Here is a 27,008-nt window from a genome sequence, read left to right as displayed (position 1 = left end):
AAGCCACTTGGCTTGGGATCCAGAGTCACTCAGAACACTCAGGAGGGAGACAGATTAGAAATGATGTGGGAACTGTGGTGAGAGGGTGGCTTCAGAAGGCAGTGAGGGATATCATCAGAATTAGTGACAGACTCATGGCAATCAGACTCCAGTGTAATGATAGGGCAGTATTCATAATTTCAGCCTATGTCTAAAAAACAGATGAGACTCACCACAGCAGAAGTATAAAAATGAATCCTTTAATAACTGCAGTTATTAAAGGATTCATTTTTATACTTCTGCCGTGGCGAGTCTCATCTGTTTTTTAGACATTTGGATTTGTTCTGAAGAGGCTTCTCATCCAGGACTGTTTGTTGTCTTTTGTATAATAATTTCAGCCTATGCCCCACAGCAGGGTTGTGATAGGAAAAAGAGTGCATTCAGACAGCAGTTGCAAGACCTACTAGATAAAGCAGGACAACATGAATTGGTGTTGATAATAGGTGACTTAACTGCACATAACAGAACAGACAGAACAGGCTACAAGGTCTGCCTGAGTCCACATGGGTGGGGCAACAGGAATAAAAGAGGAGAGGCTAGACTTCTGTCTGGCAAATGGCTTTATAGTATTCAACACATGGTGCAGAGAGAGTGAGTCAAAAGATCACACACAAGTGTGGCCAACATACAACTCAGGTAGACTTCCTCCTAGTAAGGAAAAGCACTGGGTTAGTATCAGTGATTGCAAAATCATTCCCAGTGAAACAGTCAGCCTACATCATAAACCACTGGTTGCCACAATCAGCTGCAAGCAGTGGTCAGAGAAGGCTCTAAGGTCAAAAGAAACCAGGCTGAAGACCTGGACGTTGACTGGAGGAAAAATACAACAGTTATTGGGATGCAAGAGCCCTGACTAATTCCTTGAAGAGGAGGAAATAGGTGGAGTTGAAGAAGAATGGCAGTGCCTCAAAACAACATGTGTGAGGGCTACAGAACAGATATATGGCTGAGTCAGATATGGAAGTAAGGTACATAAGGAAAGCTGGTGGTGGAATGCAAAAGTCCAGGAAGTCATCAAAAGAAAGAAGGAGTAAAGGACAAAGTAGGAGATAGAAGTGACCGACCAGGCTACGAAGGAATACTGAATAAAATACCAAGACCACCGATCCAAGAAGTAAGCGAATTTAATGAAACACTTAGTGCCTCAGCTTGCACAGCCTTCCAAGAGTAAAAACACTACAAAACACTGTTTGCTTAAATACAGCATATTGCACAAAACAGTTAATCAATTAAGCATACAATTCAAATCACTTACTTCCAATTACATTCTTTGTTGAGTCCCTGAGGCTCCAAAGTACCATACTTTGAAATCAGCAGGGTTTCTTTTTTTTTTAAGAGTTTGTTTTTTAAAGACACACAATCACCTATGCCAACTTGCAATTTTTCCAAGACACAGCCCCTAAGGGAATCAGGGTTAGAGTTGTGTGCTGTCAAAAAATGACTCCCAAGAGGAGAGACTAATTTTTTATGTCCCTAATATGTTCCTGCAACCGGACCCTAAAACTTCTATAGGTTTCCCCTATGTAAAACTTTTTACATCCACATCTCAGCACATACACTAGCCGCTTTGTGTTATAACTATATTCATGCCTAGCTATAAACTTAATGCCACTAATGTAGGGAAAAGAGCTTACTACATATTGACAAATGGAACAACCATCACATGGAAAAGTGCCTTTATTTATGCTTAAGCTCTGACTGACATTAACATCTGGTAAGCAAAATTGATTATGTACCAGAATGTCAGACACATTCCTAGGTCTTTTATATGCAATACTCACAAAATCAGGTAACAGAGTTCAAACGTGTATCCCTTAGAAGCACTGGCCACAAGCTGCATGTTTTTTTTTAACTATTTCCTCAGTTATAACATAAGTTGTCACTAAGAAAACTTTCTTCTGCTCTCCATTATTCACAGCTGTATTGGTGGATTTATTTCCACCAATACAACCATTATATCTTCCACTAGCACAGGCATAATGAGACTCTCCCTGAGGGTTAACAGAATACTTCATGTCCATAATTTTTTGTTTAGCTTCCCTGAGCAGCTGGACATCATAGCCTCTTTTAATAAACATTTCTTCTGCTTCAGCTACCTCTGAGTCAAAGCTCATATCAAGGCTACATAGCCTATGAATTTGTAAGAATTCATTATAAGGCAGTACCTTGACCAATGTTTGGGGTGACAACTATTCCCATATACAAATATATTTCTATGTTCAAATTTCCTATGGAGACTAGTTGTAAAACCATGTAAGCTTATATCCAAAAAATTCACTTGTGGGCCAAGCTGTATACCATCAAAGCTTAAGCCCACAGTATTCGATTGTAGGTCATTAACAATCCCAAGGGCCTCTGTCTGGCTTCCTTGACATAAAAAATAAGATCATTAATATATCTAAAATATAAAATAACTTTTGATCTAAACAAATCATGTCTATAAACAAAATCATCTTCAAGTTTAGCCATGACTAAATTGGCATACATGGGGGCAAAAGCCGCCCCCATGGCAGTGCCCTGTAATTGCTAGAAAATGTCTCCATTAAACATAAAAAAAATTTCAAAAAACATAACTAAATCTATCAAAAAATGAGACATGGGAGAGTCCCCCCAAAAATGGAACAAGGCCTGAATCCCTATTTCATGCTTAATGTTAGTATATAGACTTTTGACATCCAGACAGAGCCAAAACATATTCCAAACTTTACCCTATATTTTGTTGAAGTAGTCCTGGCTGTTCCTGATATAAGAGGCTGTACTCATAATATATTTCTTAAGATGTTCATGTAACTTTAACAACACACACACACATTCTTCAAAAAATACCTCTGTGCAGACACTATAGGTCGGCCACTCAGGTTAGTTAAACCTTTGTGTGTTTTGGGTAAAAAACTCACATGGAGCAGTTTTCCACTCCAAACTTCTTTTCCACATCTTTAGAGATAAAATACCCCAACCTTAGGCCTTTGTCTAGCAAATGTTGGTACTCCTTAATAGCTTAAAAGTAATCAGAAACATCTCATTTTCTATAAATTTCCACACTGTTCAAATGTTTATAACACATCTCTAAATATTGTGTAAAGTGCATGATTACTATCTGGTTGCCCTTATCAGATGGTTTAACTACCCATCTTCTGTCATTACTAAATTCCAGTAGGGCTAGCCATTGCTGCTTAGTTAAGTTGAAACATGCTAGACTTATTCTCTATACAGGACCAATAAATTTTTTCAACCTCAAAATTAAGGGTGGCAAAAAATCCTTGCATTTGCTATGAAGGAATACTGGTTGGCTAAGAAAGGAGTTGCAATAGCAAAGAATGGGGCATCAGAGACACTCTACCAGCTTCTGGAAAGTGACTCATTAGGTGGCACAAAAAACTATCAGGTTGCAAGGCAAAGACAAAGATAAAGAAGATAGACACCCTTCATAAGGGATGTCAGCAACAACCTGCTCACCAGTCCACAGGAAATCAAAAGCAGATGGAAGGAGTATTTCAGCAGCTTCTGAATGAATAAAACCCCATAGAAGCTGTACTGCTCCAGAAACAGCCTACAATGAGAGAAGGGGAACCTACCTAGAAGAAGTAAGAATAACCCTAAGGAAAATGGAGTCAGGGAAAACAGCAGGCCCAGATGAGGTCACAACAGATATGATAAAGATGCTAGGTAAGAAATGGCTCCTGAAGGTACTCTCAGCAAAATGGAGAGAAAGGCATATCCCAGATGACTGAAGAATAAGCATACTCATGTCAGTGTGCAAGAACAAATGGGATATCTACAACTGTGGCATCAAACTCCTGTCACATTGCATGAAAGTTCTGGAGAGGGTGATTGATAAATGGATATGCAGAGTAGGAGAATGTAAGATGGGAGAACAGCAGTTCAGATTCAGATCAGGATGCAGCACAACTGACCCGATGTTTGCAGTGACAAAGATATTTGAGAAGAAGCTAGAGATGAGGAAAGAGCCCATCTGGGCATTCCTAGATTTGGAGAAAGCATATAATAAGGTCCCAAGAAAGCTGAACTGGGCAGTACTGCAGTCGTTCGATGTCCCAGAAACATCGGTAGAATTAGTACAGGTTCTGAACAAGGACCTAATGACTCAAGTATGAACAGTGTTCGGCCTCTCAAAGGGGTTCCCAGTGGGAGTGGGTGTACACCATGGTTCAGCTCTGAGCCCACTGCTGTTCATACTGGTGATGGACTACATTAGCAAACAGGTTGGAGGGGACAGATCAACAAATTGCTGTATGTACATGATGTGGCATTATAGGCGCAAACTGAGCAAGAACTCCAACAAAGTATAGAGCAATGGAATGCAAAAGTGAAGGCACTTGGAATGAAACTAAGTAGAGATAAGGCAGTGGTAATGGCAGCAAACTGGGGAAATCAGAAGAAGCTGAGAACTGAGATAGAAGGAAGATAGTGGAACAGGTAAACAGCTTCAAGTGTCTGGGAGGGGTGGTTGAGGAGAAGGGAAGTCTGAATGAAGAGGTCAATGCTAGAATCAGAGGGGCTGCAGCCAGCTGGCATAGAGTGTCAGGTATTGTCTTTTTTTTTTTGCCTTTTTCGGCTTTTCCCGGTTAGGGGTCGCCACAGTGGAACTCCGGTCCGCTAATGATTGCCAGTAGATTTTATGTGCCGAGTTGCCAGCCCTGACACACAACCTTGAAACGAAGGTATGCCCATTCAGACATGTCTCCACACAGAAGATGCTCTAACTGAGAATCGAACAGGACAATGTCTTACTGTGAGGTGACAATGCTACCGCAGCACCACCACCGCAGTTATGACAGAAAAATGCTAAAGAAGGTGAAAAGTAAGGTGTACAAGACAGCTGTGTTACCAGCACTACTGTATGGTACAGAAACCTGGGCAGTAAAGGCAGAGCAGTTGAAGAAGCTAGAGGTGATGGAAATGAAGTGCCTAAGATGGGTGGTGGGATGCACTCTGTGGGACAGAAAAAATGAGGACATAAGAGCAGAAGCCAAAGTAGCTCCAATTGCAGAAAAGATCAAAGAGACCAGATTTCAGTGGTTTGTACACATGTGCAGAAAAGCAGAAGACAATCTGGTAAAGAAGATTTGGGACAGACAGGAAGAAAGTAAAGGAAATGAGGACATCCAGCAAAGAGGTGGATGGACTGTGCAACAGTCAGGCATGAGTGTCAAAGAAGGCAGGAGTATGGCAATGGATAGAGAGAGACGGCGACAATTAACATGATTCCCTGACACGTGTAAAAAAGTGGGAAAAATGAGGGGGGGGGGTTGATGATTTTATGCCATCATGTTACTATTATATCATTGTATATATTATGTATTAATATTATATTTTACTATTTAAAGTAGCTCCAGTTAAGGGTTATTAACTGCTCTTGTGGGCCATTTAAGCCTAGTCAATTATCTCATTTAAGAATCAAACCCTGTACCTTGTGTCTACAAAACAAAAAGTCTTAACTATTATGCCAACCCCCAAGTTAAATAAAAGTTATGTTGAAGTTGAACTTGTGTACTATATACACTTTTTGCAATATCTGTTTTCCATGTAATTGTACAACAGTGTCAGAAAACAATTTAGCTAAGCAAGGGATTGGAGTTCATAATGGTTAAGGGGTTAACCTCACAGCCAAGAGGTATGGGGTTTGATTATCACTAAATGAAATTAGACTTAAAATGGTTCACAATGGCTGCTAGCCTAGTACCTACCTATGAATATATGAACAGCCATTGTAGCTGTCAATCCTGATGCAGTCATGGAAACAAAAAAACAATTTCAGGAAACAGAAAAGTAAAATCTATTTTTTTATGCTTTGTTATATCCATCTGGCTAAGGGCTATTTTCAATGGAGACTGAAAGAAAAACTTAAGGAAATCTTAACATAATGATATAAAAACAGAACAAGCAAACTGTATATATATGTATGTCTTTCGGCTTTTCCCAGTTAGGGGTCGACACAGCGGAACTCCGGTCCGCTCATGATTGGCAGAGGATTTTATGGTGCCGAGTTGCCAGCCCGATGCCCAACCTTCAACGAAGGCATGCCCATTCACGCTCGCACCTACCTGCATGCCTTTAATGTCACTCGACCATGGGGAGGGCATGCAAACTCCACACAGAAGGTGCTTCAGCCGAGAATCGAACGGGAGAACCTCTTGCTGTGAGGCAACAACGCTAACCGCTGCACCACCGCGGCTTAACAAGCAAACAGTATTTCCCAGGGTTGGGAGGGTGGCCTAATGGTTAAGGTGTTTGCTTACAAACACAAAGTGCTGGGTTTGAGTCTCACAAGGGATAATTGGCTAGGCTTAAAATGGCTCGCAAGGGCAGTTAGCTTAGTACTAATCTATGAACCTATGAACAATGTAATAATGCACAGGATAGGCATTTCAAAACCAATTATTAAAGACTCACTACTCTAATACTTGAGAAAATAAGGCAGTGTAAGGTGTCTAGTTTGGGATATATAAGAGCACATAGATAGAATGCAAAAATAAAAGTAATATGGCATGTTAAAATGTAAAGGGGGAAATATATTAATTTATGAGGGAAAAAATGGGAGGTGTGGGAATAAGGTAATAGGTAGGTAAACATTGATTAAAGTAAAGACAACCAAGTGCAAGAAGACACTGTACCTAGAATATTGGGAATACAATTTGGCAAAACCCTTATAACACAAATACTTGATATATGAGATATAGTGCAACAGTAGTTTCTGCTTGAAATCAAATAAAACCAGCATTGTAGGTCGGGCAAGCAAAGGAAATTTATTACAAACTAACAAGTTAAGCACCCTCTTTCCATCTACATATATCGGAACTTCTTCAAAACTAAATCAATTAACAGATTTCATACAGTGATGAACCATCAGGTTACTGAACTCTAGGAACTGTACCCTTCACACTGGACATTAAGGCAGTAATCCAACAATACTAAAACGTCTCTCTAGTGCAATATGTAACAAGGTCTTACGCGCACCCAGACAGCAAAGTCAGCAGTAATCAAACTGAACTGTCTTACTGTGCAATATAAATGTAGGCCTTAAATAATCACTTAAAGTGCAATTTTTCCAGTGAAAATAAGCAAATAACCAAGTAATGAGTGACCATCTGTTAAATCAGTGCAATAATGCAAGTATTTATTATTGTTGTGTCTGTTGTCTGTGTCTACAGAATTTTGTGTATTATCATTATGTTAAATGTAGTCTATGTATTATATGCAAATTGAGTCTGAAGAAATGTAATTTCGCTCGGTTCGCACTTGTGTGAATCGAAGTGACAAAGTTTATTTTGACTTTTGACCAAACACGTTTGTATTGTTAATAATAAAATAAATACTTGTGCAAACAACCCACAATTAATTCCCGACTAATATTAAATAATTAATAATGCTTAAACAAAAATCTTAATAAATAATAGTAATTAAATTCTATTCTTTTTTGCTGCATTACACTACTAATAGAAATCCTGTCCACAGCATTTTTTGCTTTTGGTTTTTAGTTCCAAATACGCTGTTTGTCTTCTGTTGTTACTGGTTTGTTCATAAGCTGGTACTAGGCTATCGGCCCTACAAGCCTAACCATAACAATTCCCTGGATATTTCCTCCCACAATATTTACTTCTTTGGACCCTGTCTAGCAGGGCGACTGACATGATCCCTGGGGTGAATTTCCTATCTCCCATCCAATCATCAAGGTTCCTTTTGAAGAGGGCCAAGGAGGCATGCATGGGCAGTCTATTCCAGAGTATGGGGAGTCTATGGGTCAGGAACCTATCCCTCCAGCATGTTTTGTTCATTGTGATGACAAGGTTTACATCCCTGGAGCGTGTGGCTATGAGGGATTGGGATTTCTTTAAGTGGAGCATGTCCAACAGCTCAGGGTTTGATATGGCCTTGTATGTTAAGCAGAGATTGCCTCTGAGTAGACGATATGCTACAGAGTATAGCTGGAGTTTTTTTAGATGGTCAACATATGGCATCTGCTTTAGGCCTGTGATTCTTTTAGTGAGGTATTTCTGCGGCCTTTCCATCTGTTGCAGATGTCTTGTGAGGTACATATCAAACGGGGTTATATACTCTATAATGGGTCTAATGAGGGATGAGTACAGTGGGACAATAACTTCCTTTTTTCTGGATGAAAAGCCTTTAGTGATGAGGTGTGCCACATAGAAGGATTTCCTGACTGTTGTGGTGATGTGGTTATCGAAGGTGAGACCACTGTCCACCTGTGTCCCTAAGTCTCTCATCACACTTTCAATGTTTAGTGTACTGTCTTCTATGTGGTAATTCATGGGTACATGTTTTTTTTCCAGCGGGGATAACTATACATTTCTTGGCATTAAGCTTGAGCCCATGGCTCTGGTACCAGGCATCTGTTTCTGTAAGGCCCTTTTGTACAATATCCACATCATTTGGGGATTCAATAATGGCTCCCAGTTTACAGTCATCTGCAAACTTTGTTAGCCAGAGTCCTTAGTGTTGGGCCTGTATTTCAGAGAAGTAGATGCCAAACAAGAGTGGTCCCAGGACTGAACCTTGAGGTACTCCACTTGTCTGGAGCTGGATTTGGAGTCAGCTACTTTTACAGTCTGGGTTCTATCAGTAAGCCAGTTAGCAACCATTGAGTGACTTAGGGATTTGTGCCCAGCGTAGTAAGTTTATTTATGATTCCAAAGTGGGGGATGGTGTTGAAGGCCTTGGCGAGGTCCAGATAGGCTGTGTGGACCGCCTTACCCTCGTCCACGGCTCTGGAGACTGATTCGAAGAAGTCAATCAGGTTCAGGAGACAAGATCGGCCCCTCACAAACTCAAACTGGTTAGGGTCCAGTGTTTGAAGGTTGCCAATGTCTTTGTTTATAAGTTCCATGATAATGCGTTCCATGCCCTTGCAGATCAGGCTCGTCAGACTGATGGGACGGTAGTTCCCAGGATCCAAGGTGGATTCCCCCTTGTGGGGTGGGATAACTGTACCTGTGCACCACTCAGTGGGCATGAAGCCTGAGGTGAGGCTATGATTAAACATGACACTTGGGTGAGGTGCCAGTTCATTTTGTAGTTCATGTAGTACACAGCCCAGGATGTCATCTGGTCCCATGGATGCTGTATTCTTAGCTTTGGAGAGTGCGGTTTCTACCTGTGTGGCCGTGATTACCAGAATTTGGCAATCTTTTGGTATTGTGATGGGTCCTTTAGGGGGTGAAAGGAGGTGAAGTTAGCACTAAATCGATCTGCCAGGATAGTAGCAATATCCTTGGGATCAGTATATTTAATGCTATTCTGTTGTAGCTCAGAGCAGATCTGAGCATTGCCATTTAGATTCTTGACATAACTATAGAATGCCTTGTGGTTGTCACTGGAATCTTTGGCAATTTTATTTTCGTAACTAACTTTTGAGGATTTTATGAGGGATCTCAGCTTCTTACTGAGGGTGGTGAGGGAGTTTCTTGCATCCTGGGATTTTCCTCTTTTCTGCAACAGTTTCTTCCTTCTGTTGTATAGTTTGTTTATAGCAGGGGACCACCAGATTGGCTTCCTTTTTTTGGAGGAGAGCATCTTGGTTCTATTTGGTATGGCATGATTCATGCACGAGTAGATGTGCTCGTACAGTGCCTTAGTGTAGGATTCAGCAGTCGAACTTTCAGATCCTGTCTGCATGGGTGTCATGAAGTTTGTCACTTCTGACTTCAGTAGCATGAAGTTGGCTTTGGAGAAGTTTTTTACGGAGGTTTCCTTAGTGGGGGTGGGGGTGGGATCTGGATGTCAAGGGTGATTTGCTTATGGTCAGACCTGACCTATGAGGGGTTGACCACTGGTGTGGAGCATCTATCTCCCATGTTGGTAATGACCAGGTCTAGGATACTGGAGCCCCTGGAGGGACAATCTATTAGTTGATCCAGGGCGTTGAAATTTATGAATTCCAAGAATCGTTGGGGAAAGGTGTTGGTACCCGAATAATTTTCCCAGTTAATAGTAGGGTAGTTGAAATCACCCAGTATTAGGGTGTTTGATTGTATCTTAATATTTTCCAGTATGTTTAGAAATGTGTAGTGAGAGTCTTGGGACATGGTGGGGAATCTGTGGCAAGCTACAATTTGGATTGCAGTCTTACCTAGTGTTAGTTGCACCTGGAGAATTTCAGATACATTGTGCTGGGCAACTAGCCTGGAGGTGTGAATATCCTTGGTGAATATGGACACTCCTCTACCTTTAGTGTTTCGGTGTTGGTTTTGTGGCCGGAAAGTGTGGTAGGAGTTGTAGCCTGGTATTACAGGGGTGCTCTCTGGAGCCTTGAACCAGGTCTCAGTTACTGCACAGATATCGATGTTCTCCATTTTTAGGAGTGCCTCGAGAGAGTGCATTTTGAGGTTTAGACTTCTAGCATTGAGTATCATTACCTTCAGATAAATTTCCTTTGCTTGCCCATCCTACAACACTGGCTTTATTTGATTTTGGTTCATAGCTTTGATGTTGTGATTACCAACATTTTTTTTCTGCTTGAAGTCAGAGATTTTGATGTCCTTGGGAAGATCATTTCAGGCACCACAAATACAAAGAGGTGGGTTTCACTATACTGGTTATTATTTCTTGATTATTTTATGATTTATGCACCCAAGGAGGGCAAACTACTAACAGGGGCATACTACACTAGAACCATATTAACATATAATGTAGAAGATGCAAACAGAAAAAAAATGGAGTACGATGAAGGTTAGCTTTAATGAAAGTAAAAGCAGTCTGTCCAGTACAGGTAACAACAATGGGTCCACGACAGAGGTATGAGAACAATTCCAGTACATTTGGTATAAACATTTTTTTTTAAGTTTAGAACTGCTACCTGCATAAAATCCATTAAGCAGGAAATTAACAGAGGATTATAGGAAAACAGACCAGATTCTTTTTGAAACTAGAATAAAAGTAGTTCTTAAAGCTGTTCAGACTTGAGAGTAATTGACTGCATTTTGTATGGTAATGGGTGTATTTACCTAACTATAGGCATTGACACCAAGGTATTTAATGCTTCACATACATTCTATAAGAACTTCTCTGTTGGAAGTAATGATGAAATCTGGTGAAATAATGGTGCAGTAACAGCCATAACATAAGTGGACAGATTTAGTTTTGTTGGTGACAAAGGGTCCTTAAGACAGTGTTTAATTTTACCAATCTCTCTTGCAACTTGACTTGAGCTATTGAAAGTAACCACAGTACATTTTGTAGCCTTTCAGCAAGTCACCTGAAATAACTTGAGAAGGTATTGATTTACTGGCATTTGTTTACCAGGAAAGTACTACTAAGCAGTGCCCTTTCTTAGTGGGGGCCCAGGGATAAAAGCTCTATTATTACAGACTTCAAGGACATCACTTGCAGCCAATTTCATTCAAGAGCAATGGTTTCGTATTCAGACATCCCTGACATCAGTTATATCATTTACAAACAGTTTTCATCAATAACAACAATAAAATGTTTGCATATGAATACTTTTTTAAGTACTTGGAGGTATAATGCAGTGTGATATCATCAGTATGAATACATTGTTAGGTTTTACATAAGAATATTTGTTACTGAAGACTGTTTCAAAATCTAGGATGTAGGAAGATAAGATAGTCAGAAAAGCTCAAAGGAAGGGACGAGGGGAGGATGCACAATAAAGTTAAAGGAGAACAGATGATAGAGGAGAGTATAACTGTGATAATAGTACATTACGTTTTGTGCAGCCGATAGTTATGGCATAAATTCATATATAGCTATACTAGTACCAGTTTAACTGGTACAGGTGCAGGTACAGAAGAGCAATTTACCTATTAAATGTTGCTTCAGAAGGCATTTAAAGTATTTTAAGTTGCAGATTGTTTTTAAGTGGAGTGGGATAGTATTTCAACTATTAGCAATGCAGGGTGAATACAGGTATTATCCCTACATTGCTGTTAGGTTTTGTTATGGAGAGCAATGACTTGTCACTGGAGAAAACAGGTCTCTTAATAGTGTAAATTTGAATGATGGAGTAAAGACAGAATTTTTCCAGGTTGTAGAGTAGTTTGAAGGTTGTAATTAATTCTAAGTACAATAAAGAATTTCGTTTGAGCCAGTTGAGTTGTTTTATAGACAGGCAGTGATGTGATCTACACTGCTGGTTGGTTACAAATTTGGCTATTTTGTCATACTATTTTTCAAGTTTGGTTGATAGAGTGGAGTTTGGATAGGAGAGTCATATAACAGGATGGGGAAGAGGAAAAAATATAAAAAGACATAGGAAGGAAAGAGGAGAAATTATCCTGCCATTTCGCTGCTTGGGATCTATTAGTGATGTAACCAAGAAGCCAGGTAAGTGAGGAGAGTGAGAGCCCATTGGAAGTGAGTTTAGTTAGAAGGATTTGACTGTGTTGAATGCTTTGGATAGATCCAGAAACAGAGCCGATGTTTGAGGTCCTGACTTTTTATTGTGATTTACTACATCTGTAAACCTTAGAAATGAATTGTATGGGCGCTAGTGACTGTCAAAGGTGTGTTAAATTGACAGCGGCCTAGCTGACTGCATATGGTCCACTAGGGAGCAGATCAACAGGTGTGTGAGATTGTACAAATCCAGTGGTTGGGAAATTTGCCATTATCTCATGTTTGCACGATCCTGGAGATGGCATTATTAGCAGGAGGTGTGGGGGCAAAGTCCCACATATGTGGAGAGCAAGGTGGGGCTTAACCCCCTGCAAAAAATTATATTTTATTATAGCTTTTTAAAAGTTAAAGACTGCATGCTCAGACACTGTTTCTCTGCACATGTGTACTGGTGTACTAAAGAAGGCATTTGATGTTTTGAAATCAACCTTATACCAGTCGACAATGGGTGTTTTTATTACTGGTACACTGATACATATATCTAGTTGCCCTTGTGGGCCATTTCAAGCTTACCCAAATAGCCAATTTATCTTTTTGTGCTTGAATTAACCCTCCACATTTACTTAGAGATTGGCCTTACAATCCCACAGTCAATAATTACATATTACCCCTAATGAGAATAACTGAGATCATACCGCAGATAATTTGAGATGACTTGTGCATGGGATAAAGTATTAGTAGTACAGGCGGCAGTCCTGGGGTATATTTTCTGCTTTCCATTCACTGATCCAAGTTGTGCTTGAATATGGACAGGGATGAACCTTTTTTTTCTTACATGGATGGGAAGTCTGTTCCAGAGCAGCAATATCCTTTAGGAGATAAACCTGTCCCTCCAAACTGTTCAGTTATTGTTGCAGATGAGGTTTAGATCCCTAGACAGAGTATTTCTGATGCCATTTGACTTGCTGATGTGCACTAAATCCATCAGTATTGGCCAGACACAGGTCACCTCTTAGCAGTCTGTAGGACTTTGACTCAGTCCATGAATGACATGTTGTTTAGGTATCTCTGTGAGCATTCCAGTTGTTGAATGTATCTGGACAAATAAATGCCAAAGAGGCATTATATCCAATGTTTGGCCTGATGAGGGCTGAATAAAGGGGAACAATGATATTCCTAGATCTAGACATGATCACTTGATTTATAAGTTGTGCAATATAGGACGTTCGTACAATAATGGACAGCATGTTGGTCAAACGTTAGGTCACTATTCATGCAGGTTTCCAAATTCCAAACAAATGGGTCAGCTCTTAGGATAATATTGTAAATGTGGGAGTTCCCTGGTATACATGACTTCCCAAAGGATACAATAATGCATTTTTTGGCATTTAGTTTCAGTCCATAATTTTGGCACCAGTTATTTATTTGGGAAGAAAACTTCCTGCAGGATGGCTAACTCACTTGGAAATTCAGTGATTGCTCCCAGCTTGCAGTCATCTACAGTCAGCCAGTGCACTTTGATATTGGCTTTTACTTCAGCAAAGTAGATGCCAAACAGGAGAGGACCCAGCACACAACCCTCGAGTACTCCACCGGTAACTGGTCTCTTTGTGGAGGTAACTTTCCCTGTTTTGATTTACTGCATCCTGTCTGTGAGCCACTTGGTAATACAACGGGTGACACAGGGTTTTATTCCCAGTTTATTTAGCTTTTCTACTATGCCTGAGTACGGAACTATGTCTAAAGCTTTGGCCAGGACGACCTTTTCGATATATATATATATATATATATATATATACATATATATATATATATATATATATATATATATATATGGGTCTACTTCATAGGACCTAAATTTCAAATGATCGAAATTCATTTGATAACCTAAACTTCATTTGACCTAAAACTCATTTCACTGACAATGAGCACTGGCAGTTTGTAGAGCACTGTAAGGCAAGTAAAAGGTATATGCCCTGTTCCCCACTGTAGTGCGACCCTGGAGTTAGAATATATAGTTAGGAGGGTTGTGGGGGGGGGCATAGCCCCCCCCACACCTAGTTTGATTATATATTCTGTGGTTTGATTTTATATTGTTCAGTAAAACTGAACTTTGTTGGGGCAAGGACCCCCATGCCCCCCACACCCCCCTAACTATATATTCTAACTCCAGGGCTGCACTACAGTGGGGAACAGGGCATATACCTTTTACTTGCCTTACAGTGCTCTATAGACTGCCAGTGCTCATTGTCAGTGAAATAAGTTTTAGGTCAAATGAAGTTTAGGTCATTTGGTCTCAGTCAAATGAATTTCGATCATATAAAATTTAGGTCATATGAAGTAGACTCATATATATATATATATATATATATATATATATATATGTGTGTGTGTGTGTGTGTGTGTGTGTGTATGTGTGTATATACAAAGACATGCATCTAGAATGTTTCTCCCTGAGCCTCCACTGAAAATTGGCTTTGTTCCAAGTTGGGCTTTCTCGGTAAACAAATGTTAAATAGATAAATGATATATATATATATATATATATATATATATATATATATATATATATATATATATATACACACACACACATATATATATAATATATATATATAGATATATATATATATATATATTTTTTTTTTTTTTTTTCAAAGACATGCATCTGGAGCATTTCTCCCCAGGCCTCTGTTGAAAATGGGCTCTGTACCAGTCAGCCTTTCCTGGTAAATAAATGTTACATAAATAAACAAATACATAAATATATATATATATATATATATATATATATATATATATATATATATATACACACACACACACACACACACACACACACACACAAGTGCGTATGTGTGTGCAAGTGTGTTTATACACGTGTGTACATTTGTGTTTATGCATGTGTGAAGCAGAAAAGATTAAAGGAATCAAGATGAGCTTTTTGAAGGTTAGCATATAAGCTGAAGAGCAATGGCCCAAGAAATGGCTGTTGTGGTATTCCTTTCATTAACACATCATTGCAGTTGCAGCTGATGTTCAGCTGCAAGGGGAGCTGAAAGAAATGAACAATTCATTGCAATAGGATAACCAGTAAACTTTGTATTGTTGGTTATGCAAAATTATCCTCAAAAATGACTTCAAGCTACAAGATGCAGAGCACTGAAATAAGACAGCGGTATCCAGGAACCTTAGCTGCAACTGCGCATGAAGAACAAAGATCGTGTACTCAAAGGATCCAAGTTTGAATCCAAGGAGGTCACATTACATTCTTCTAGCTACAATCTGTAGTTAATTTCATAAAAATGAACTTTATCTTCTAATAAAGAAATCTCAATTTCACAGCACAGGTTATAAATCTGTTTTATAAAATGACAGAAATCACATTTGTATTATACAACAGCCGCTAAATAATTAAGCAGGCTGACTAATTAAATGACTAAAAAATGCAGTTTCCAATATAGTAAAAAAAAATTACAGACAGGAAGACATGCCAGTCAGACCACTGGTTTATTTCTTGCTTGACATAACCACATTTAATGGTATGAGCATGTGCAGTATTAGTTTTCAATGTCATCAAAAAATAATTTTATTCAAGGACATGGAAACAAAAAAGAGATGGAATATAAAAGATTATTCAAATGTTTTAAAATATTGCCACTGGATCACACAAAAATATTACACCAGGAATGTATACTTCTACCATGGTTGGGGCTACAGTTTCATTACTCAGACCAAGTAACAGTCACTACCACTGGTAAAATATAACTTATGACCCTGCTGTACTACATTACAAAAGTATTTCATTTTGTTTCATCTGACTGTCTGTACATCAGAGAAACAGAAATTCTTTCAGGAGCTGGCTTGGTGGCATGAAGGAATACAGCTCTGACTGTAACCCACGTGGTCTTGGGCTCATTTAGCACTCCAAATCCTTGAGCAGTCAGCAAGGGGATAGAGCATAGTGGCATTTTTGCCAGCTCACCTATTCTTGGATGTTGGGACACGTGGGATCACCAGCTACTAGTACTAACTGGTAGAGTGTTATGTTAGCCCCCAGGGGCTGTGCCTATCTAATCTACACTGGGAACCTGGGCAAGACAGTGAGCACAGCATATGAAAAACCAAGCCCTTTGTAGCCACCACACTAGCACAATACTGGGATTCAATTATTATCTCTCTGTATGCAGTCCTGCCTCATCTACTTAGACAAAGTACTTCTCCTCTTGGGATCTTTGCACAAAGAGGAACTCAGACAGATGTTGGGTTAGGTGGAGCAGATGACCAAGAACATGGCTGATGTTAGACAGTAAATATAAAAACTGTTGCCAAGATATGTACAACTTAGACCCTCCATAGATATAGGTATTTGGTAAAAGAACAAGAGGAATGGTAACCTTATACTGCACAACATTTCTATGGAATGTGGACAGAATTGTGAGGTAACAAAGGAAGGCCTTTACACATTTAAAAGTGCTGGGAGACTAGAATACAAGGGCTGTTTCTGCCAGCAATATTCATTTAAGTTTATAAAGCTACATTTTAATTAAAGCATTATAACTTCAAGTACCTTTTCTCCCTGAAGGCCGTCTGGTCCATCAGACCCTGGAATTCCCATTGTTCCCTAAAATAAAAAGGAAAAATTCAGTTTTCAAATGTTAATTTATGCAACATTCTTTCTGATCAGGACAGCTTAACAATACTGCATACAAAAAGACAGACATAAACATGATACTCCAATTATGGGAGATTAGCACTAAATAACTAACTCATTATTTTTATAAAAAAAAAGTTTGATTTGAGGAGAAATTATTCTTAAAGTCATAAATACTAATTGTGGCTCAGAATCTGAGAATATGTAATTGATTCAGAATCTGTTTTTAAACCAAAGTTGTACGGATACCACAAATGAAAGCTATGGCTATATTATTTGGAGTAATGTCTTTTAGCAGTAAAAATTTTGGCATGAGAAACTTTCCCAAGCTATAAATCCCTTCCATTTTACCCAAAAGATTCTGCCAAAAGAACTTCATTTACATATCTTTATTATGGTGGACTAAGATGGATCTGAAATTGAAGAACAGCCTTAATAAAGAATTGTAGACCAAGTCAGCAGAAAGGTAGAGGGAAGGTGGAAAGGGACATGTTAACTGGGTTGTGCCTGCTCATCCATATCTCTCACTAAAATAAGTACATACCTTTATATCTGAGGTGATGAGACTCGCTCTCAAACTGGTAGTCTCCTTCATGGGACTATAGCTCTGATTAAAAGAGAGACTTTGGAGTGACTGAGTATCAGTTTTCTGTATTTTCTTGCTGTACTTAACTGTTTTCCACCTAAAACGCTGATTTTTCCAGCACTTATTATGATTTAAAAGCTTGTTTTTTTTCACATATTGTACTTATTTGACTGCCTGTACTTTTAAAAAGTTGTTTTTTGTTTAAATAAATTGTTTAACTGTTTTAGGCTACACACTAAAGTGTGATAGCCTTTTCTGATCTCTTGTAGTCGTTTAAAGCTGTTTTAAATGTACCTTTTACTGTTTTTGCCTTATCTTTTCAAAAAAAATGTTTTCTTGTTTTCCGCCTTTCAAAGCTAGTATAGTCCAGTTTTTAGGCTAGTACTGAATTCAGGGCTGTGTTACAAGTTTCAGAGTTGCCCATACCTTACTTGGATAGAGGGAAGTTTCTCTGTTCACCTGTGAGAGAGGAGAACATTGAGCAGCCATCTGTCCCTGGAAGAGTGGTTCCAGCCCAGAAGTTGGTAGTTTAAAAAACGTGTTTGCACGGTTTTGTGCACCGGGCAGCACTGGTTAGCTAGGGTTAAACTATTCCCGGCTCCACTAAGTCACCTCTTCAGTTTTCACTTGAAATTAGTCTAAATTTCAACCTAAGCACTCAAAAAGCATCCTACAGTCCAGCACTTGCTCGGACCTAATAGCAAGCACTAATATACCCAGACACTTGATTGCCCAGCAGGTCAAGGCTCTTTATCCAACTGTCACCAACCAAGTGACTAAGCAGCTCACCCTACTATTCAGGCATGACCAAAGGGCAACTTCAGGTGTACTCTCCAGTCCAGCTGGTGAATCTGGGTATCCTGAGGCAATGTTACAACTGCCTCATGTACACAGACAGCCCTCTTCTCCTTCCACAAAACACTAACATATGTGAGAGATGCAATTATACAGCTAAACTGGAGGCTAAAGTCTCTCCACCCAAGACTGGAATAGACAGTCATGAGGAGAAGGTTAACACTTGCACCACACCTCCAGCCTCACAAAGACCTACTAAACCAGCACTGGCAAAAATTACACATAAATACATGAAATCATACTCGGAGGCTCTAAATAAAAACCTGCAAAAGCATCAGAGAGCTCCAAGGCAGACACCCACAAAACCTGCACCTCTCGTCACAAACCAGACAACACATAAAACACAAAATAAATGTGCCGCACAATCACAACCCTTAAGGTGAAATAACATAACTAATACACTAGTAATAGGTGACTCAATAGTCAGACACACTGATGCCACAATCACTAGGCTGGACAGGGAGAAGGTTACTGTTAGCTGCCTATCGGGAGCCAGAATCCACCAAATAACAAAAGCACTCAGGTCACTCCAGAACAAGTATAAATATGACTCTGTCATTGTTCATTTTGGTGTGAATGACCTGAAATGCATCTCCTTGGACTACATGAAAAGAGATATGGAAGAGCTCTCTGATCATGTAGTCAGGCGGGTATGACCCAGGCCCTGAGTAGCATCCTGCCCTCACCAAGAATGATACCTCAGTATAAAGCAAATATGATCAATTTCAACAATTGGCTATGCTTCTGGTGTCATTCAAAGGGGATCCAGTGTCTGTCAGCCGGGGATGACATGCTCGACAAGCCGCGTTGCTTTGCAAGAGATGGCTTGCACCTGTCACCCCTTGGCTTTCGAATACTGGCCAAGGCTCTTGTTGCCACCATAGTGTCTTTTTTAGGCAAGGCTCAAAATTCAAACCCACCACCGTAAACAGCTCAAGTAAAAAAAAAAAGAGGGTTATGCTACTCAATGCCAGGAGTTTAAATCTCAAAATGCATGTGCTTGAAGCACTCCTAAGTATGGAGAACGCCGTCATCTGTGAAGTAACTGAAACCTGGTTCAAGGCTCCAGAGAGCACTCCAGCACTACTGGGCTACAACTCATACCACACATTTTGGCCACAGAACACAGACCGAAACACAAAAGGAGGGGGTGTATCCATATTCATCAAGGATACTCACACCTCCAGGTTAGTGGCACAGCATGATACCTCTGAGATCATCCATGTGCAACTAACATCGGGCAAATCTGTAATGCAAATTGTGGCCTGCTACAGATCACCCTGCATGACCTAGGACCACCGCTCCGCCTTTCTGGAGACACTAGAAAACATGAAGGTCCTACCGAACACCCTGATATTGGGCGATTTCAATTACCCCACCATTAACTGTGAAAACTACTTGAGTACAAATTCCCGGGCTCAGTGCTTCCTGGAATTTATCAACTCAAATGCTCTGTATCAGCTGGTAAACTCTCCTACCAGAGGCCACAACATATTGGACCTGGTCATCACCAACATGGGCAACAGGTGTTCCGTACCGGATGTCAACCCATCACTGGTTAGATCAGACCATAAACTAATCACCCTGGATGTCCACACCCCACCACCAACCCCAACCAAGGAAACCACAGTGAAAAACTTTTCTAAAGCAAACTTCACCTTACTTAAGGCAGAGGTGGTAAGTTTCACAGCCCCCACGCTAAAGGATAACACTGCCCAAGATGCAGAATCCTTTGCAATTGCACTCTATGAGCACCTACAAGGATGCATGGGTCATGCCATCCCTAGCAAGACCAAGACTCGCTCCCCTAAGAGAAGGAAACCAGTCTGGTGGACCCCTGCCATAAACAGGTTATACAACAGGAGGAGGAAACTAGTTCAGAAAAAAAGCAAATGTCAAGAAGGAAAGACATCCCTGATCAGTATCAGTAAGAAACTAAGGTTCCTCATAAAATCATACAAGGCTAACTTCGAAAGAAAAATATCCAAGGATTCGAAAGATAACCACAAAGCCTTCTTTAGCTATGTCAAGAATCTAAGTGGCAACATGCAGATATGCTCTGTGTTTGTGCAAAACAGCACAAAATATACTGAACCTACTGATATTGCCAACATCCTGGCAGATAGATTCAGTGCAAACTTCACCTGCTTCTCACCTTCAAAAGGGCCCACAACAATACCAGAAAAGTGTAGTGTCCCGGAAATCACAGAAGCACAGGTGAAAACAGCCCTTTCAAAAGCCAAAAACACAGCATCAATGGGGTCCGATGGTGTCCCAGGCTGCGTCTTGCACGAACTACAGAACAAACTTACCCCTAAACACACTGTTCAACCTCAGCCTCTCCGCAGGCTACTTGCCCATAAAATGGCGCACAGCAACAGTTATTCTGCTCCACAGAGGGGCCACAACTGATCCTGGTAACTATCACCCCATAAGCCTAACTAGCCTGGTCTGCAAGGCTATAGAGAGCATCATCATGGAACTCATTAACAAAGACATTGGGAACCTCCAAACACTTGACCTGACCAAGTTCGGCTTTGTTAAAGGCAGATCATGCCTACTAAACCTGGTTGTCTTCTTTGAGACAGTCACCAAGGCCATAGACGAGGGAAAGGTGGTTCACACAGCCTACCTTGATCTCGCCAAGGCATTTGACACCATTCCTCACTTGGGTACTATCCAACTCAGAACTCAACTGAAGCAAACAGTGCAGCAACCATAAAAGTTCAACTAGAAAAGAAAAAGCAGCAAATGCACTGTGTGCAAAATTCCGTCTCTGTCTTGGAAATTCACCTCTATTCAATGCTCATAACAGTCCACAACACCTTCAATGAAACCAGGTAGAAGTGAATAAAAGTTTACTGTAATGCCAACAAACAAAGAATGGTTAAGCGCTTTCACTTGAATAAAACAAGCTTCCTCAGAACACCATAGCTTGCATCTCAGTTGTTTAAATAACATTTTTGGCGCCAAAATTCAGTTTAAAATTTTAAAGCTATACACACATCCTATCACCATTGTTCTCTATTCATAAATTCTTAAATAATATTCATATTATTTCTAAAATCAATGTTACATATAATATATGTTGATAAAGTGAACAAGTTAATAAACTGAAAAAATGTTAACAAAGACATTTACATCTAGATCATATCAAAACATATTTAAAAACATATGACAATGTACCTTATAAATAGTTCATTTTAAGGCCAGTAGTGGTTTGACAGATACAGTGTCATTTTAACCTGGGATAGTTGAAGCATCTGTATATATCTGCCACCAAAATTCTTTATATAATAATACATTATTAAAGTCTGTTATTGGTGTGCACAATGTCCACTATACCAAAATTAAAATAATGTTTGCCACCGTGTTGTTTAATATGTTTATACAAAGCATTTTTTTCATCCTTCCTTCTGATGCTATAAAGGTGAGAGTATATAAGTTTATTTAAACTCCTTTGAGTCTTACCTATATAGAATCCTGAACATGTTCTACAGATGGCAATATACACCACCATTTTAGATGTACAGTTGCCCCCACAGAATTTAATTCTAGTGTGTTTGTAATTATCCAATTTCACACTGTCTCCCTGAAATATGGTGTGACATTGTTTACATGCCCCACATTTTGCAGTTTTCATGCATTCTGTCTTTTTAATAAAGATACCCTTCTCTAAAATGGATTTTATGTTGGCCCCTACCTTGTAAACAAACCTTGGGCATTCACCTAATGTGGGTGCTATATCTTGATCAGCAGATATTATATGCCAGTTATTCATCAAAATCTTCTTGACTTTACCAAATATATGCCAAATTCCAAAATGCAAGATTTACCAAAAATGCAAGTTTCAGACTTCATATCATGCAATATATCCACAGTCGAAACAGTAGCTGTCCTATATTTTTCACCCAACAAAGGCTTCTACTGGTTACCCCATTTCCTCACAACATGATTACTTACATTTTCCATGACTCTAACGTCATACCCTCTGTCCTTAAATAAGGACGTTATAAATTTCACCTCATACAACATGTCCTCATACCGTGAGGTCATCCTAACTGCTCTAATAAGCTGACCCTTATATATATTCGTGAATTGTTTCTTCGGATGGTAGCTAGAATATTCCAAATAACTATTCGAAAAAGTGTTCTTTCTATAAATTTTGGATTTAAACTCATCCCCTGTTTTTGACACAAATGTGTCTAAATAAGCCACACCTTCATGACTGCTAGAGGAGGTAAATTTTAAAAAATTACTACTACTGTTAATGTATTGTAAAAATAATGCTAGCTGTTGTTCTCCACCATCCCAAATCAAATATATGGCATCAAGGTATCTGACGTAATATTTTATGTATGTCATAAAGTGACTATCTAAAATAGTCACTCTCTTCCCATTCAACAATGACCAAGTTGGTGTATATGGGAGCACAGGCTGCTCCCATAGCTACGCCTTTGGTCTGCTTGTAATATTCTCCCTCAAATATAATGTAATTATGCTCAAGAACCAGGGACATCATATCCGTGAGAAGACAGATGGTGTCCCATTGGATATCTGTATGTTTTCTTATACTCGTAGCAAAAGCTGATAGACCATCTTCTTTTGGTATACAAGAAAATAAATCTATGACATCAATAGTCACAAATATCAGATCTGAACTAGATAGGTAAATAGGATACTGTTTCAGAAAATCCCATGAGTCCTTAGCTATATGTGGAATAGTGGCGCATATGTGTTTCAAGTAGGTATCAATAACCTTACCTATATTGAACGTCTTTACTCCCTGATATAATGGGTCTAAAGGGCGGTTCATCTATATTCTTGTGAATTTTAGGAATACCCACTATAGAAGCTAATACAGGATGTTCAACCTTGATGTAAGTATAGATGTCATTATTGATCCTGTTATCTAGTAAGTATTCTTCAATACATGTGTCTATTTTTCTATACCCTATGTTGATCTCATTCAAGGACAACATAGAATAATTTCCAGAATTGTGTAGTAATTCATGTATCTTACAAGTGTATAAAAAACTGTCATAGATGACTGCGCCCCCCCCCCCTTATCTGGTTTCATGATTCTGATGTTACTAGCACATCTTAATTTCTGTAGTATCCTGCTCTCTTCTTTTGTTAAATTGGAACTAATCTGATGTCCATCGATTTGTCTATCCAACTTGTAAATCTGTTTAGTCACTACTTTATCAAAGACAGAAATGGTGAGGTGTATGGGGGTATATATGTACTTTTCTTTTTGACTGCTGGAATGAACGACACTGCATGAGAAATGTCACCCACTGTTTTTTTATCTTTAAATAAAATAGCCAGATTGAGCTTTCTCACATATCTTTTTATTTCACAAATACAGTCCACTAGATTGAATCTTTTAGTGGGAATAAATTTAATCCCCTTAGATAGTAAATCAAAGTGTCCAGTATTTAAAATATAGTTAGTGTAGTTGTATATATTAAAGTTCCTGTAGGTGTAAGTGACACCATCCTGTAGGATGCCTACATTATTATTACTGGGCTCACCTATTGCCTCAGTAACAACTGAACCAGAATTTAACGTGGGGTCCTTGGATATGGATGGTAGTGAGAATCTCTTCTGTAACCCCTCGTCCACTTTCTCTCCCTCCCCTTGTGTTCTCCGTATAAAAAAAATCAGAGTTAGCATTTCCATCAGAACTAGATTGTTTGTATGTATTTACAATTCCTGTCTTTTGGTCCCCCCTCACATACTTAGGGTACTTACTGTGATCTTTTTCCCATAAATATGGTGTGCCTCTTTTGTATTGGTCCAAGTCCCTATATAGTTTTTTCATCTTACGTTCATATATTTTTAAAATATTAGATTCAGCATAGGAGAATTGTTTGACATACAAATTCTCCCACTGAGGAAAAAGTAAGTCATTTTTAATCAAAGTGTATAATTCTTCCACCTCCTTAATTAAATAAACCAGCTTCCCATCATTAAATTTCATCAACACAGACATATACTTAAAACCACATTGGTCAAATAAACTATTAAAATCTGATTTAACATTTTCAGTAATATTAACACCCATAGGCAATTTAAAAAATCTAAGTCCCATCGGGACTACTTTTAACTCTATACATCTGGAAAGATAGGCATTATCCAGTTTAATACTGTTTATCAGAACCAACTTTTTACCCAAATCATATATGAAATCCTTTAAAGTACCTTTAGACTTCTCCTTTGTGGTGTGTCTTTTGTCACTGATCTCTGCAGTCGGATCAGTATCAAAATAACAGTTCTTTTCAATAAATGTTTTAAACAGATCTGAGTTTACATGTTTCAAATGTTTACTTTTGCTGTTACTACTAACATCAATATTGTCCATCATAACAGTGTCAACAGTGTCAATATTGGTGTTCATACGCTTAGCTGTAGTACCATCTGTATTCAAACCCTTTGCTGTAGTACCATAAGTAAAATGTGACTTCAGGCTTAGTGCCTATACGATAAGCTTCTTCATTAACATCACCAAATGAGAAATCAAAAGTGAAGTCAGGAGTACCAATTTTACTACTACTCCTTTGAGAGGCTGCTAAAAAGACAGGAGGTATATCCAAAGAAATAATGTTTGTACTCCCAGTGTTTGCCATAACAGTACTTTTACAGCAACCCTGTCCGTTAGCAATGGTTGTTCAATATGTCGACAAATTAGACAGTCTTAAAACATCTTCTGCACAGTTAGTATTCCCTCGACCAGTATCAGTAATACAATTCTTGTTGTCATGGCTGTGTTCTACCTCTGAACTGTGGCAGTTATTTTTCCCTTTATACATATCTATGAAGGAGCTGCTTAGTTGATTAAGTAGGGTAGTAAGCTTGCTTACCTCTCCCCTCAGTTCAGTCAATTCAGCTTTCACCGACTGATAATCCTGGTGTGCAGTCAATTCAGCTTTCACGAACTGAAAATCCTGGTGTACAGGACTGTAATGAATCCAATGAGGTTTCCCGATCAGACTCCATGAGACCCAACTCAGAACTCAACTGAAGCAAACAGTGCAGCAACCATAAAAGTTCAACTAGAAAAGAAAAAGCAGCAAATGCACTGTGTGCAAAATTCCGTCTCTGTGTCTTGGAAATTCACCTCTATTCAATGCTCATAACAGTCCACAACACCTTCAATGAAACCAGGTAGAAGTGAATAAAAGTTTATTGTAATGCCAACAAACAAAGAATGGTTAAGCACTTTCACTTGAATAAAACAAGCTTTCTCAGAACACCATAGCTTGCATCTCAATTGTTTAAATAACATTTTTGGCGCCAAAATTCAGTTTGAAATTTTAAAGCTATACACACATTCTATCACCATTGTTCTCTATTCATAAATTCTTAAATAATATTCATATTATTTCTAAAATCAATGTTACATATAATATATGTTGATAAAGTGAACAAGTTAATAAACTGAAAAAATGTTAACAAAGACATTTACATCTAGATCATATCAAAACATATTTAAAAACATATGACAATGTACCTTATAAATAGTTCATTTTAAGGCCAGTAGTGGTTTGACAGATACAGTGTCATTTAAACCTGGTATAGTCGAAGCATCCGTGTATATTTGCCACCAAAATTCTTTATATAATAATAAATTATTAAAGTCGCCCCCTCTGTTATTGGTGTGCACAATGTCCACTATACCAAAATTAAAATAATGTTTGTCACCATGTTGTTTAATATGTTTATACAAAGCATTTTTTTCATCCTTCCTTCTGATGCTATTAGGTGAGAGTATATATGTTTATTTAAACTCCTTTGCAAGTTTCAGACGTCATATCATGCAATATATCCACAGTCGAAACAGTAATACCAAAAGAAGATGGTCTATCAGCTTTTGCTACGAGTATAAGAAAACATACAGATATCCAATGGGACACCATCTGTCTTCTCACGGATATGATGTCCCTGGTTCTCGAGCATAATTACACTATATTTGAGGGAGAATATTACAAGCAGACCAAAGGCGTAGCTATGGGAGCAGCCTGTGCTCCCATATATGCCAACTTGGTCATGCTTGAATGGGAAGAGAGGACTATTTTAGATAGTCACTTTATGACATACATAAAATATTACGTCAGATACCTTGATGACATATATTTGATTTGGGATGGTGGAGAACAACAGCTAGCATTATTTTTACAATACATTAACAGTAGTAGTAATTTTTTAAAATTTACCTCCTCTAGCAGTCATGAAGGTGTGGCTTATTTAAACACATTTGTGTCAAAAACAGGGGATGAGTTTAAATCCAAAATTTATAGAAAGAACACTTTTTCGAATAGTTATTTGGAATATTCTAGCTACCATCCAAAGAAACAATTCACGAATATATATATATATATAAGGGTCAGCTTATTAGAGCAGTTAGGATGACCTCACGGTATGAGGACATGTTGGGTGAGGTGAAATTTATAACGTCCTTATTTAAGGACAGAGGGTATGACGTTAGAGTCATGGAAAATGTAAGTAATTATGTTGTGAGGAAATGGGGTAACCAGT

General features: G+C 38.8%; 1 protein-coding gene across 1 annotated transcript in view; it reads right to left on the bottom strand.

Annotated features, from left to right (window-relative positions):
- LOC122790648 (collagen alpha-1(I) chain-like) overlaps positions 1–27,008 on the bottom strand; it is an 882,142-nt gene that overhangs the window by 517,478 nt on the left and 337,656 nt on the right. The window contains exon 14 of the mRNA XM_044058172.1: positions 16,943–16,996. Within this exon, the coding sequence (XP_043914107.1) occupies positions 16,943–16,996 (54 nt within the window). The remainder of the gene's footprint in view (positions 1–16,942; positions 16,997–27,008) is intronic.

Source organism: Protopterus annectens, chromosome 16.part0 (genome assembly GCF_019279795.1).
Source record: "Protopterus annectens isolate FY-2018-M chromosome 16.part0, PAN1.0, whole genome shotgun sequence".
Taxonomy (NCBI): Eukaryota; Metazoa; Chordata; order Ceratodontiformes; family Protopteridae; genus Protopterus; species Protopterus annectens.
This window is presented reverse-complemented; position numbering and strand designations above follow the sequence as displayed.